General features: G+C 34.6%; 1 protein-coding gene across 3 annotated transcripts in view; it reads right to left on the bottom strand.

The window, feature by feature from the left end:
- PTPRD (protein tyrosine phosphatase receptor type D) overlaps positions 1-14,442 on the bottom strand; it is a 1,813,832-nt gene that overhangs the window by 143,197 nt on the left and 1,656,193 nt on the right. For all 3 annotated transcript variants that reach the window (XM_049770278.1, XM_049770286.1, XM_049770270.1), the window contains one exon: positions 9,123-9,235. In XM_049770278.1, the coding sequence (XP_049626235.1) occupies positions 9,123-9,235 (113 nt within the window). The remainder of the gene's footprint in view (positions 1-9,122; positions 9,236-14,442) is intronic.

The following is a 14,442-nucleotide window of genomic DNA, read 5'->3' on the forward strand; positions in this document are numbered from 1 at the left end:
CAGACACAAAACCAGTCTTAAGAGAAAAACTGAAAGACCTAATCTAAGACAAGACTACCCAAAAGACACACCAAATTTTGAAATAAAGATGGCGTTAAATCCCAGGACAATTCTTTCTCTCAACGTCAATGGACTAAATGCACCAGTTAAGAGACACAGAGTGGCTAAATGGATCAAAAAACTCAATCCAACCTTCTGCTGCCTACAAGAAACGCACCTGAATAGTCAGAACAAATATAGACTCAAAATAAAAGGCTGGAGAAAAGTTATCCAAGCAAACAACACCCATAAAAAAGCTGGAGTGGCCATACTAATATCAGATAATGCAAACTTTATACTCAGGAAGGTTGTAAGGGACAAAGACGGACATTTTATATTAATCAAGGGGTACGTAGAGCAGGAAGAATTCACTCTCATAAACATATATGCACCGAATGAGGGGCCAGCAAAATATTTAATACAACTGTTGACAAATCTGAAAAATAATATCAACAACAACACAATAATTGTGGGGGACCTTAACACGGCTTTGTCAACACTGGACAGGTCAACCAGACTGAAACCCAACAAGAATATACTAGACCTGAGGAGAGAAATGGAAGAAAGAGGCCTAGTGGATATATATAGGACACTCCATCCCCAGAAACCTGGATACACATTCTTCTCCAATGTACATGGGACATTCTCCAGGATAGACTACATGCTGGCACATAAAACATACCTCCATAAGATCAAGAGGATAGAAATTTTGCAGACTACCTTCGCTGACCACAAGGCTCTGAAATTATTTGTGAACTCCAAAGGGACTCAGAAGAAAAACCTTAACACCTGGAAGTTAAACAGCCTCATACTCAATAACCAGTGGGTCCGAGATGAAATCAAGGAGGAAATCAAAAGGTTCCTGGAAACAAATGACAATAAAGACACAAACTATCAGAACTTATGGGACACAGCAAAAGCAGTACTGAGAGGAAAATTTATAGCTTTGCAAGCACACATCAGGAAGGAAGAAGGAGCTTACCTGAGTAGCTTAATGACACAGCTAATAGAACTAGAAAATGCTCAACAAAAGGACCCAAGAATAGGAAGACAGAAGGAAATAACAAAGCTGAGAGCAGAAATCAACGAAGTGGAAACTCAAAAAACAATCCGAAAGATCAACGAAAGCAAAAGTTGGTTCTTTGAAAAAATAAACAAGATTGATAGACCACTGGCAAACCTAACAAAGAAAGAGAGAGAGAGAAACTTGATAACTCGTATCAGGAATGAAAAAGGAGAGATCACTACTGATATGACAGAGATTCAAAGGGTAATCAGAAACTGCTTTGAAAAACTCTACGCCACTAAAAATGAGAACCTGGAAGAAATGGATAAATTCCTGGACTCTTATAATCTTCCACGGTTATAGGAAGAGGATGTAGCATATCTAAACACCCCCATCACCATTGATGAAATTAAAACAGTAATCAAATGTCTGCCGAAAAACAAAAGCCCAGGTCCAGATGGATTCACTAATGAATTCTATCAAACTTTCCAAGAGGAACTACTGCCAATCTTGGCAAGACTCTTTCATGAAATTGAACAAACAGAAACACTTCCAAATAGCTTTTATGAAGCCAACATCACCTTGATACCTAAACCAGACAGAGATGCTACCAAAAAAGAAAATTACAGACCAATATCACTGATGAATGCAGATGCAAAGATCCTCAACAAAATCCTGGCAAATAGGATTCAATGCCTCATTAAGAAGATCATCCACTACGATCAAGTAGGTTTCATCCCAGGAATGCAAGGCTGGTTTAACATCCGTAAATCTATCAACATAATACACAACATCAATAACAAGAAAAATAAAAACCACATGATCATATCAATAGATGCAGAGAATGCATTTGATAAGGTCCAACACCCATTCTTGATCAAAACTCTCAGCAAGATGGGAATGGAGGGAACCTTTCTCAATATAGTGAAGGCCATCTACCACAAGCCAGTGGCAAATATTATCCTCAATGGAGAAAAACTGAAAGCCTTTCCTCTAAATTCTGGCACAAGACAAGGCTGTCCTCTCTCACCACTCCTATTCAACATAGCACTGGAAGTACTTGCTATAGCGATTAGGCAAGAAAAGGATATCAAGGGAATCCAGATAGGAAAGGAAGAAGTCAAGCTCTCACTGTTTGCAGATGACATGATACTCTACTTAGAAAACCCTAAAGACTCTATCAAAAAGCTTCTAGAAACAATAGACTCATATAGCAAGGTGGCAGGCTACAAAATTAACACACAAAAATCAATGGCCTTTCTATATACCAATAGTAATAAGGATGAAATGGACATTAAGAAAACAACCCCATTCACAATAGTACCACACAAACTCAAATATCTTGGAATCAACTTGAATAAATATGTGAAGGACCTATACAAAGAAAACTATAAAACTCTGCTCCAAGAAATAAGAGAGGACACACGGAAATGGAAACACATACCCTGCTCATGGATTGGCAGGATTAACATCATCAAAATGTCAATACTCCCCAAGGCATTATACAGATTTAATGCCATCCCTCTAAAGATACCCATGACATTCTTCAAAGAAGTGGATCAGACACTTTTGAAATTCATTTGGAACAATAAACACCCTCGAATAGCTAAAGCAATCATTGGGAAAAAGAATATGGGAGGAATTATTTTTCCCAACTTTAAACTGTACTACAAAGCAACAGTTATCAAAACAGCATGGTATTGGAATAAGGATAGGTCCTCAGATCAGTGGAATAGGCTTGAATACTCAGAAAATGTTCCCCAGACATACAACCATCTAATTTTTGATAAAGGAGCAGGAAATCCTAAATGGAGCAGGGAAAGCCTCTTCAACAAGTGGTGTTGGCACAATTGGATAGCCACTTGCAAAAAATTAAACTTAGACCCCCAGCTAACATCATGTACAAAGGTAAAATCCAAATGTATTAAAGACCTCGATATCAGCCCCAAAACCATAAGATATATAGAACAGCACATAGGCAAAACACTACAGGACATTACAGGCATCTTCAAGGAGGAAACTGCACTCTCCAAGCAAGTGAAAGCAGAGATTAACAGATGGGAATATATTAAGCTGAGAAGCTTCTGCACCTCAAAGGAAATAGTGCCCAGGATACAAGAGCCACCCACTGAGTGGGAGAAACTATTCACCCAATACCCATCAGATAAGGGGCTAATCTCCAAAATATACAAGGCACTGACAGAACTTTACAAGAAAAAAACATCTAACCCCATCAAAAAATGGGGAGAAGAAATGAACAGACACTTTGACAAAGAAGAAATACGCATGGCCAAAAGACACATGAAAAAATGTTCCACATCACTAATCATCAGGGAGATGCAAATCAAAACAACGATGAGATACCACCTCACACCACAGAGAATGGCACACATCACAAAGAATGAGAATAAACAGTGTTGGCGGGGATGTGGAGAGAAAGGAACTCTTATCCACTGCTGGTGGGAATGCTGTCTAGTTCAACCTTTATGGAAAGCGATATGGAGATTCCTCCAAAAACTGGAAATCGAGCTCCCATACGATCCAGCTATACCACTCCTAGGAATATACCCATAGGAACACAAAAATACAATACAAAAACCCCTTCCTCACACCTATATTCATTGCAGCTCTATTTACCATAGCAAGACTCTGGAAACAACCAAGATGCCCTTCAACAGACGAATGGCTAAAGAAACTGTGGTACATATACACAATGGAATATTATGCAGCTGTCAGGAGAGATGAAGTCATGAAATTTTCCTATACATGGATGTACATGGAATCTATTATGCTGAGTGAAATAAGTCAGAGAGAGAGAGAAAAACGCAGAATGGTCTCACTCATCTATGGGTTTTAAGAAAAATGAAAGACACCCTTGTAATAATAATTTTCAGACACAAAAGAGAAAAGAGCTGGAAGTTCCAGCTCACCTCAGGAAGCTCACCACAAAGAGTGATGAGTTTAGTTAGAGAAATAACTACATTTTGAACTGTCCTAATATTGAGAATGTATGAGGGAAATGTAGAGCCTGTTTAGGGTACAGGCGGGGGTTGGGTGGGGAGGAGGGAGATTTGGGACTTGGGTGATGGGAATGTTGCACTGGTGATGGGTGGTGTTCCTTTTATGACTGAAACCCAAACACAATCATGTATGTAATCAAGGTGTTTAAATAAAAAAAATTAAAAAAAAATAATATATATAAAAAGATAAACAAAAAATTTTCCTATACATGGATGTACATGGAGTCTATCATGCTGAGTGAAATAAGTCAGAGGAGAGAGATACATGCAGAATAGTGTCACTCATCTATGGGTTTTAAGAAAAATAAAAGTCATTTTTGTAACAATCCTCAGATACAATGACAGGAGGGCTGGAACACCAGCTTACTTCATGAAGCTCACCACAATGAGTGGTGAGTGCAGCTATAGAAATAACTACACAGAGAACTACCATAACCATGTGAATGATTATGTGAAATGGAAAGCCTGTCTGGAGTACAGGTGGGGGTGGGGTGGGATGGAGGGAGATTTGGGACATTGGTGGTGGGAATATTGCATTGGTGAAGGGGGTGTTCTTTACATGACTGAAACCTAATCACAATCATTTATGTAATCAAGATGTTTAAATAAATAAAAAAATGGGAAAAACAGTAGAAAAAAAGAAAAGAAAAAGATATAAAAATAAAATACTGTGAAGTTTTAACAACAAAAAACAAACAAACAAACAAAGAAAAAATGGTTGGAAGTGGTTAGTTGTATGCTTTCATCCCCAAGACCATGGACAGATACAAAGCATGTATGAGTCTATGACAATGCTTTCTTAATTGTTTCACATTATAAATTTATCAATTTTCCCTCCTAATTTCCACAATTTTACCATTAGAAAAATTGAGCTCAAAGAGTTGAGATATGATTATTTTTAACACAATTAATTTATTATTTAGAATATCTTGGAATATAATTTTTGTCTACAATTTTTTCTCAGAATTAAAATTTAAAACACATAAAGGAACATTGAACCATCTATAAAGCATAATTGATTTTTGGTAAAAATATAATAACTTGGCTTAGTTCATATTAAGATTTTAATAAGAGAAAGGCCATGTAAGAATGTATTTTTTATTAATATCTTTATTTAAACACCTTGGTTACAAATATGATTGTAGTTGGGTTTCAGTCATGTAAAGAACACCCTCCTTCATCAGTGCGACATTCCTATCACCAAGGTCCCAAATCTCCCTCCTCCTACCCCATACTCTAGATAGGCTTTTACTTCCCTCATAGCAATGTGAATGAATGAGGGAAGTATGTCTATAATTTAACTATGAATAGTTTTGGAAATCACAACACTTTCATTGAAAAATTGAATTTCAATTGGTAACTTTTGCTTCATACTTTATTACCACAGACTCATAAGAAATGGAAATCATTTTACATCAATGAACAAGTTCTGTGCTCAGGATAGTTTATTTGCATCAAAGGCTTACTGTAATTGAAAACCACTATTTTGAAATGAAAATGTGCTTAGGTAAAATACCACTTATTCATATCCTTTATGTATTAAAGCCTGGACATAGTCTATTTATATAGTACAGATTATTAAAATTTATAATGTTTGTGGATAATCAATGAAAACTCAAAGGTAAAATATAAACTCAGTGGTTTCAAATAGTGAATGCTTTAGAATTTAAAATAAAAAACTAAGTAAAGTTATAATACTAGGTATTTCACGCCTCATAAGGGGAAATTTTATTTCATTACTCAGAAATATCCTCAAATATGTCAATATCAGCAGAGGAAATGGCAAAAATGTTATTGTTTCCAAGTATACTTCTACTTTCAACCTATTGTCATATAATTAAGATAATTCATAGCTACTGGCTGGTAAACTTTCTAGTGGACTGAAGCAAACAGGAACATTTCTATAATTTTAACACTAACATCAGAGTTTATTTTCTTTGTGAGTCAAATTCTCACAATAGTAGTGTAATATATTATAAAGACTGGGAGACAAGTAGTCTATTTTAACAAGCCAAGGTTGGGTAGATTGCTTACCTAAACTAAAAAAATACTGTCATAATGCATTCTGAGAAAAATGTACTAGGATCTCAGAACTTTTTTTTATTTTTGGTTTTTGGGCCACACCCAGCATTGCTCAGGGATTACTCCTGGCTGTCTGCTTAGAAATAGCTCCTGGCAGGCACAGGGGACCATATGGGACATCGGGATTCGAACCAACCACCTTTGGTCCTGGATTGGCTGCTTGCAAGGCAAATGCCACTGTGCTATCTCTCCGGGAGAACTCATCTTATTTAATTATATTTCCTACTAAATCTCTTCTCTCCTTTACACATTTTGCTTTCTTACAGTGTTGTCTAACCAGTTAAATGATACCTTCTAATATACTTAGCTCCCCATTTACTATTTTGCTATAGTAAATATATTGGTGAGATAAATAATGGCATGTTTTTGTAATATTCTTTATTCTGGTAGTACATGAACTTGAAAGTATTCCTCTATAAATTGATCTAATATTTTATTTATCTGGGAAATTAAATTAATTGAATTCTTAATTTGGATACACCAAACATTACTTGTGAAACTGAGATGTGTAAAAATAGAACCCACATTTCTATTCATTTGTTTGTAGACACCAACCTTCTACTAAGTATTTTTATACAGTTCCTATGCATGCTTTACATTTATAGCTGGAAACATTGTCTATTGCTAACAGAGGGAGTGAGAGTAGGAAATCACATTGGCTCTGTGTTTAGGGGGGTGCCATTGTCTTTCCACTCACTACAAACTATGTTCTGACTTTGAAAAACAGAACTGTTTCATTTATAGATCATATTATGCATAAAAGTTAAAGGAAGTGAAACAGTACCAAACAGCAAGACAAGACACAAAGATCATTTTTATCTACCTCTAGAAATCGTTGCCTTGCTAAAGGGTAACAGTAAATATGAGCAAAAAAGTATCCAATCACATCACTTTGGGAAATTTTCTGGTTTCCTATGTTTTAGTTTAGTAACACAGAAAAGAATATGAATTTAAGGTCTTTTATTTTTACTTTGGCCTCGAGTCATATCCAGTAGTTACATTCAGCTCTCTTCCCAGGGAAGAGATTTGGGGAAGTATTTGGGGGACCATGTAATAGCACAATTTAAATCCAAGGTTCTTGCATGCATAGCATGTACTCAAACCATTGAGCTATTTCTGCAGCTTCAAAGCCTGTTATTATTCATTAGTTGCCTATATCTTGATGAATATTGCTATTTTTCAAACTGAGTGACTCTGGGAATACATTTTTATTAAATTGCCTAAATAGCTCATGGAGCACCCAGGAGACTCTAAGGACCACATACATTTGTTGAATTATGATGCAGATATTCAAGCATATATTCATAACCCTTTGAAAAATACTCTTACAAATATCTTTGGTCTCATGAACACTTTATTTCTCTTTTTAAGATGATAGAGGCATAGCATTGTTTCTTTATTTTGACACAATTTACTAGGTATAGTTGAGGAGTGTGAGCCTGATTAGTTAGTGCTTAGATGATTATTTAGAGTTGGGAATGGAATGCAGGACCAGTACCTAAGAGGCATGTGCTTGACTACTTGGCCATATCTCTTATTGTGATATATCTTTTCAGTTTATTTAATTACTAGAGAAGGGATTTGGGTCATATTTAGCAGTGTTTGGGGGCTATAATATGCCATGCTTAGAATTAAACTATTGTCAGTTGCACTGTAAGGTAAGCACCTTAATCCCTGTCCTTTCTCAGTGGCTTTATCTTTTATTTTAAAAAGCAATATTTAAAGTATATAACTTTCCATGATAGAGTATTGCAAAATCTATGATTGTGATTATTTGTCACAATAACAGTCGCATTAAAAATGACAGACATGGGCTAGAGAGATGGCACAGTGGTGGGGCATTTGCCTTGCAAGTAGCCAATCCAGGACCAATGGTGCTTTGAATCCCAGCATCCCATATGGTCCCCTGTGCCTGACAGGAGCCATTTCTGAGCAGATAACCAGGAATAACCCCTGAGCACCACCAGGTGAGGCCCAAAAGCCAAAAAAAAAATCCAGACAATTTTTTTAACTAAATAGAATATAATTTTACCTACATATAAAAGGAATATAATACATATATATTTAATTAAAATAATATATTATAAATGAATGGTTTGAAAAATCTGTGCTATATCCAAATGTGAGTTAGAATATCTATTTGATGCTATGAAACCTTCCCAACAATTTGAGATAAAATACTGTAATTCAATTTTAATTTAAAATACTTTTTAGGTCACCGTTTTACTTTGTTCATTATCATGAAATATTAAGCTAGTGCCCTACAGTTTTATGCTTTTAGCTCTCTTTACCACTTATTATTTATCATACATATTTTATAAACATAATTTAAAATAAAGTAAAATAGAGCTAAGCTTGAATTAACAGTAGTATCCCTCAGCAGGACTAATAATTTCCTTCTGCTGAAGCATTCAAATTTTTCTATATACCACAAGCACATTTTTCCTATCCTCAGTCATTTTATGTGTCTTTTCAGTAAGAAGCCTAAATTGGTTAGAGAGGTTTAGTAGAATCAATAATTTTTATATTAATTGATCTTTTGCTTTATATTATTTCTTCCTTCCTTCCTTCATCCATCCCATTTCTCTCGGGGTAGCATAAATTAGTAAGAAAATAAAGATAAATTTATTCTTTACAACAGAATAAATGATTCAACATCCACCCATCTATCCATTATTATTTTGTGATAAACTGATATATAATTGAAAATAATATAATGTATATTCCCAAAAAATGGTACATACTTTATAGTACTACTGTTTTTCTAAACAGTAAAGAATTGTGTATTTTTTCCATCCCTTGTCACATTTACATCCATACTTAGTTTCCATTAAAGACTCATAAGAAGATTCTCAATATAAAAGAACAGGTAAACAAAACTTTTCACTATAAAGTGATAGATTCCTCCCTTGAGATAGTATCAACTGGACTGCTAAGCTATTGGTGTCCTGTGGAAGTTACATCATGTTTCTTACCTGGAGTTTGAAAATTAAGGCGCCTCAGCTCTACTGGGTCTGTTGGATGATGAGAAGGGACTTCCTTACTGTTCGGTATGCTGCTTTTTCTAGAGTCAGATTCTGCCCTTTTCCTGCAGAAGTAACATACATACTTAAGGAAAAAAACAACATCAATAACATAACAAGTTGAAACCAATAGAAATCCCCACCCATGGTAAGTTTTCACACTTTTTGATCAGCTAGCATTGTAACCTTACTTAAGTTGCTTTTCATCTCTCTAAGGTTTCCTCAGGTTTAAAGGTTTTAGAATGAAATAATTCAATGACCCAACCTTTAGTGTGTAGAGGGTGTTAGTAAGACATATTTGAATATTAGTCTTCCCCAGAATGAAAGGGGATCTGTGAGGAACAGGGTAGGATATGCCTAGAACAAATATTCATTGTGATAATGAGAGGAAAAAAACCCTCTGAAACTATGCATTTTATAACTGCTGAATGTGCTTCCCATGATTCTACCAAATAAAATCTAATGGGAAGTCATAAAATAGAGCCACTAAATTTTCTCAGAACAGACAGATGTTTTTCAAGATGCTAAAGTTGCCTAATACATGGAGAAGTGGTACCAGAAGGCTGAAATACACTTTCTCTTTAAATTCTGAGGGAAGAAATATCATTGTATATTTTACTGTTAATCTTACAAAATATTAGTAAAAATTATAAATGTTGTATTTTAAAATTTTGTAAAATATCAGTAAAACTCAATTACAGATCAAAGAAAAGGTAATTTTATCTTAAATGTAGAAATCTTTTCCTGATGATCATTTAAGATAGCCAATAAATATGCAGTTCTTCACAAAATTTATTTTATCTTTTTATGGTTGCTATTTACTTATATTAAGTATTTTGTTTAAGTATTAAGATGAGTTTTGAATAAATTATTGTACAAAACTTTAGTTTTTAAGTAAGATTTTTATCCACGTTTTAGAATTATAAATAATTATAAGATAGTAGCATATATATATATATATTTATTTTTTTTTTGTTTAAAAATTTTGGGGGGTTTTGGGCCACACCTGGTGGTGATCAAGGTTTACTCCTGGCTCTGCACTCAGAAATTTCTCCTGGCAGGCTCAGGGAACCATATAAGATGCTGGGGTTTGAACCCCGGTTACTTCCGGATCGGCTACATGCAAGACAAACACCCTACCACGGTACTATCGCCTAGTCCCAATGTGTGTGTGTGTGTGTGTGTGTGTGTGTATGTATGTATGTATATTCTTTTTAAAATTAGTTTAAAAATTTACTCAACTAATGGAAATCTTTTCTCATACTGCTTTATTTTAAATACTGATTTCAGAAAACTCCATTTTAGAGTCATTATTTCAATTCTAGTCACAAAAAGGTATTTTGTTTTGCTTTGCTTTGAACCAGACATGACCATGCTCTGGAAAGGTATGCATTCTCATTTAGTTCTTTGGGTGATTTCCTTAGGAAAGGCATGCTTATTTGAGGAAATTGAATAATGTGCAATATTCATGGAGCCTGCCTTTCTCCTCAGAAATCACAGCTGTGATAGAGTTGTTTTAGCAATAGGTTCTCATGCAGTGCCCTCCTACCCTCATTTGGTCCATAATTAACTATAAGGCTTCTATTAAATAGCCATCCTTCAAATCACTACTATATCTATTGACTCAATGTTGATTAAATCAAGCATACTGCTCTTAAAAAATTGTTAATGGTTGAATTTTCTTGGGTAAGATCTATTCAACATCTTGCTTTCTCATATCCAGACACAAGATTGCTTTGCCTTTTTTTTCCTGTTTTTACCTCGTGTCATGTATAGCAGCAGGACAGAATATCTTCTTTGGCACTACCAAAAGGATATCGTGAAATTGAGGCACGCCAAAGATCCCAGCTGCTCCAAATGTATAGAGTGAAAAATTGAGAAGAAAAGGAAAAGCAGAGATGGAGTACTCATGAGAAAGAGATGAAAAGAGGGATTCAGAAGACAGTGAAAGAAGAATGTGAGGAGAGATTTCACAGGAGAAAGTATCACGCTAATGCTGTTGATATTTGCCTAATAAAACCGAGATTAATGAATTTCTATTCATCTCACCGAGCATATATGAAATCTCAACAGTTAATGATGTGTCACGAAGTCAGCTCCACTAATCAATCCTAGGTATAATGATCACATAGTTTGTCTTCTCACTGCAAATGACTTTAATTGGGGCCTTCTAAGTCTTTAGTCTTTTCTCTTAGCATGAAAATATTTCCTCATAGGACAAATCTAAATTTTGATACCTTCTTAAACTAGTTTCATTATAATTTTTAAGATTATAAAAACTGACAGAAATATCTGGTCATCAGCTGAAAGCTTACCTTAATTTAAAAGGTAGGGAAAAAAGATGGGGTGTGGAGTTAACACTCTTATGGAGAATATAGTACTGAAATGTACTATGCCTGAAACCCTATTAATAAATCAAAACACCCAAAACAAAGAAACACACACAAACACACATACATACACAAAGAAAATATCTGGGCTAAGAAACTAATTACCTTGTGCAGTTATTGTGGTACAACTATATATATATATATATATATATATATATATATATATATATATAATTTTTTTTCTCTCCACTGAGCACAGACTGAGTGACAGTGGAGAGGTGGGAACAGAGAAAATAATACTTTCTTAAACATTTAGTCAATTTCTCTGTTATCAGACAAACTATGCCTTGTCCAGGTCTATTTCAGAAAGCCTAAAGTGTGAGATTAAATTTAAAACCCATATTTGTAATACATGGGAGGGTGTCCTAATATTTAATAACAAGCTGCTTATTCACTTTATCTGTTCAAATAAAAACCTCCAATATCTCAAGCTCCACAAATCCTAGCAAGCTAAGATAACCAGTTTTTTAACTTTCTAAATTTTGTTTTCCTTCATTTAATTCTGTGGAATTTTTTAATTTTTTGGCGGGGGGCAGGGTTTGGGGATTCAGCTACAGCAATAAAGTTTACTCCAGTTATGTGCTTAGTGATCAGTCTTGGCAGGGATTACTGCTGGGAATTGATCCTGGGCCTGCTGCATATAAAGCTAGTACCTTACACACTGTATAATTTTATAAATAACATATGTAATAACCTATCCTAGGTTTAATTTTTATCATTAACACATGGATCACAGTAACCACATGCTTTTTAAATATTACTTAAAATGTGATTTTAAAAATACTCTTTCCCTACTAAAATGGATTTCTAAGAATTGTTTGCAAGATGAAGAGTGATTCCTATATATAATAATAGTAAAAATCTTAAAAAAAAGAAACTTCTACATTTATTCAATGGCATAGAATGGTCTAATGAGATGATATATGAAGATATGTTATAATAATTTTACTAGAGTTTTTAAAGTTATCATTGTACTTTCATTTAGAAAAACAAGAAATTATTTACAAGAGTCATGCAATATTGTTTTTTTTTCTATTAATATTATAACCATGGTGCTAATTTACTTATCAGAGTAGAAAATTTGTATCAAATGCAGGAGTTAAAGAGAAAAAGAGGTCTTGGTATATTACATAACATTTTAGATATAAAAGATGCTGCTAATATTATAAAAATGAGTGGCTATAGGGGCCCCGGGGTGATAGCACTGTGGTAGGGCATTTGCCTTCAACACAGTTGATCCAGGATGGACAGACCTTGGTTCCATCCCAGACCTCCCATATGGTTGCCCAAGCCAGGAGCAAGTTCTGAGCGAATAGACAGGAGTTACCTCCTAGTGTCACAAGGTGTGGACCAAAAGGCCAAAAAAAAAAAAAAAAAAAAAAAAAAAAGAGTGGCTGTCTCGGCAGAATATTTGTACAATTGTAACAAAATGGTACTCTTTGTTCTAAGTTGTTTTTCCCCACACTTAATTCACTTAACTTGGTGTTCAAGTAGGGGCAAAGTAAGAACAACAAAATCAGATTATATATGGGTAGTCGGCCTTTTTACTTGGAACAAATATATTCAGACACACAGATACATAAGAATAAACCAGTGAAGAAAGATAATATTCAAAATCAATTCTTGTATCAAAATATCAGTTCAAATATCTCACAATTCTGACACCATTAAGACAGTTAACAGCAATGCTGCCACTAATATTGGCTACCTCCTCGTATAAGTGAACTACTTCTAAATCTTAATATTTTAAGACTAGATAGGAGCAGTCAGCAATTATTATATAAGATAGATAAGCTGTATAAGATATATATATAATATATATGATATCTATTGATAAAGAAAATAAATAAAACCTCATATTCACAAAGATAATATCTGTTCAGTGACAATTATTATCATTAATTTTTATTTTTTTTTGTTTTTGGGTCACACCTGGTAACACTCAGGCTATGCACTCAGAAATTGTTCCTGGCCTGGGGGACCACATGGGACACCTTGGGATTGAAATGCAGTTCATCCTAGGTCAAATGCCTTACCACTAGAGCTACTGCTCAGGCCCTATGAAAATATAATTTGATCTCTGGTGTTGCAATTAAAAAATTTATGTAGCAGCAGTTGTTTTCAAATTTAGCCTGCATCAGAATTAAAAGGGTGAACTTTTAAACTCCGTTTTGTGGATCTGATGCCCAGAATATCTCATTCAGTTGCTCAAGGGTAGAGAATTCAAGAATTTGTATTTCAATCAATTTTCAAAATGATGTTGATGCTACAACTTCTTGTCCATGGGCAATTCATTGAAACCAACAGAATAAAGCCATTTGGAGAAAGACATGTTACACTGACACTGACATCCTCTTTATTGTATAAATTAAACACCTTTTTTTTTTTGTATTTGTTTTGGGCCTCCCTGGGTTATGATACTCAGGGGTTATTCCCGGCTATGCAACCAGGAATTACTTCTGGCGGTTTTCCAGGGATCATATGAGATAACCATGTGCATGGCAAGAATTCTACCCTTTATATTAGTACTACAGCACCTTAACAAATTAGATAAGTACACAGAGAGAGAAAGACAGAGACAGAGAGAGACAGGTTAGAGAGTCAGAGAAAGAGACAAAGAAAGAGACAGAGAGAGCTACAGATTGTATTAAATTAGACCATGTTAGATTGGACTGTTAAACATGTAGTTATAATAAATGGCTATTATTACTGTTGCTACTTTAGGCTAAAAAGACATGGGAAATAATTGGGAATTAGCCGAGTTTCACTAAATCCCAGTTACTGTTTTAGGCAAAGTGTAAAAACTATTTTTTGAAAAAGTGTACATGTAGTTATTTGCAATCAAACTTGAAAATAGATTTTCAGTAACAAAACAAAACAAA

Source organism: Suncus etruscus, chromosome 1, assembly GCF_024139225.1.
Source record: "Suncus etruscus isolate mSunEtr1 chromosome 1, mSunEtr1.pri.cur, whole genome shotgun sequence".
In the NCBI taxonomy this organism is placed as follows: domain Eukaryota; kingdom Metazoa; phylum Chordata; class Mammalia; order Eulipotyphla; family Soricidae; genus Suncus; species Suncus etruscus.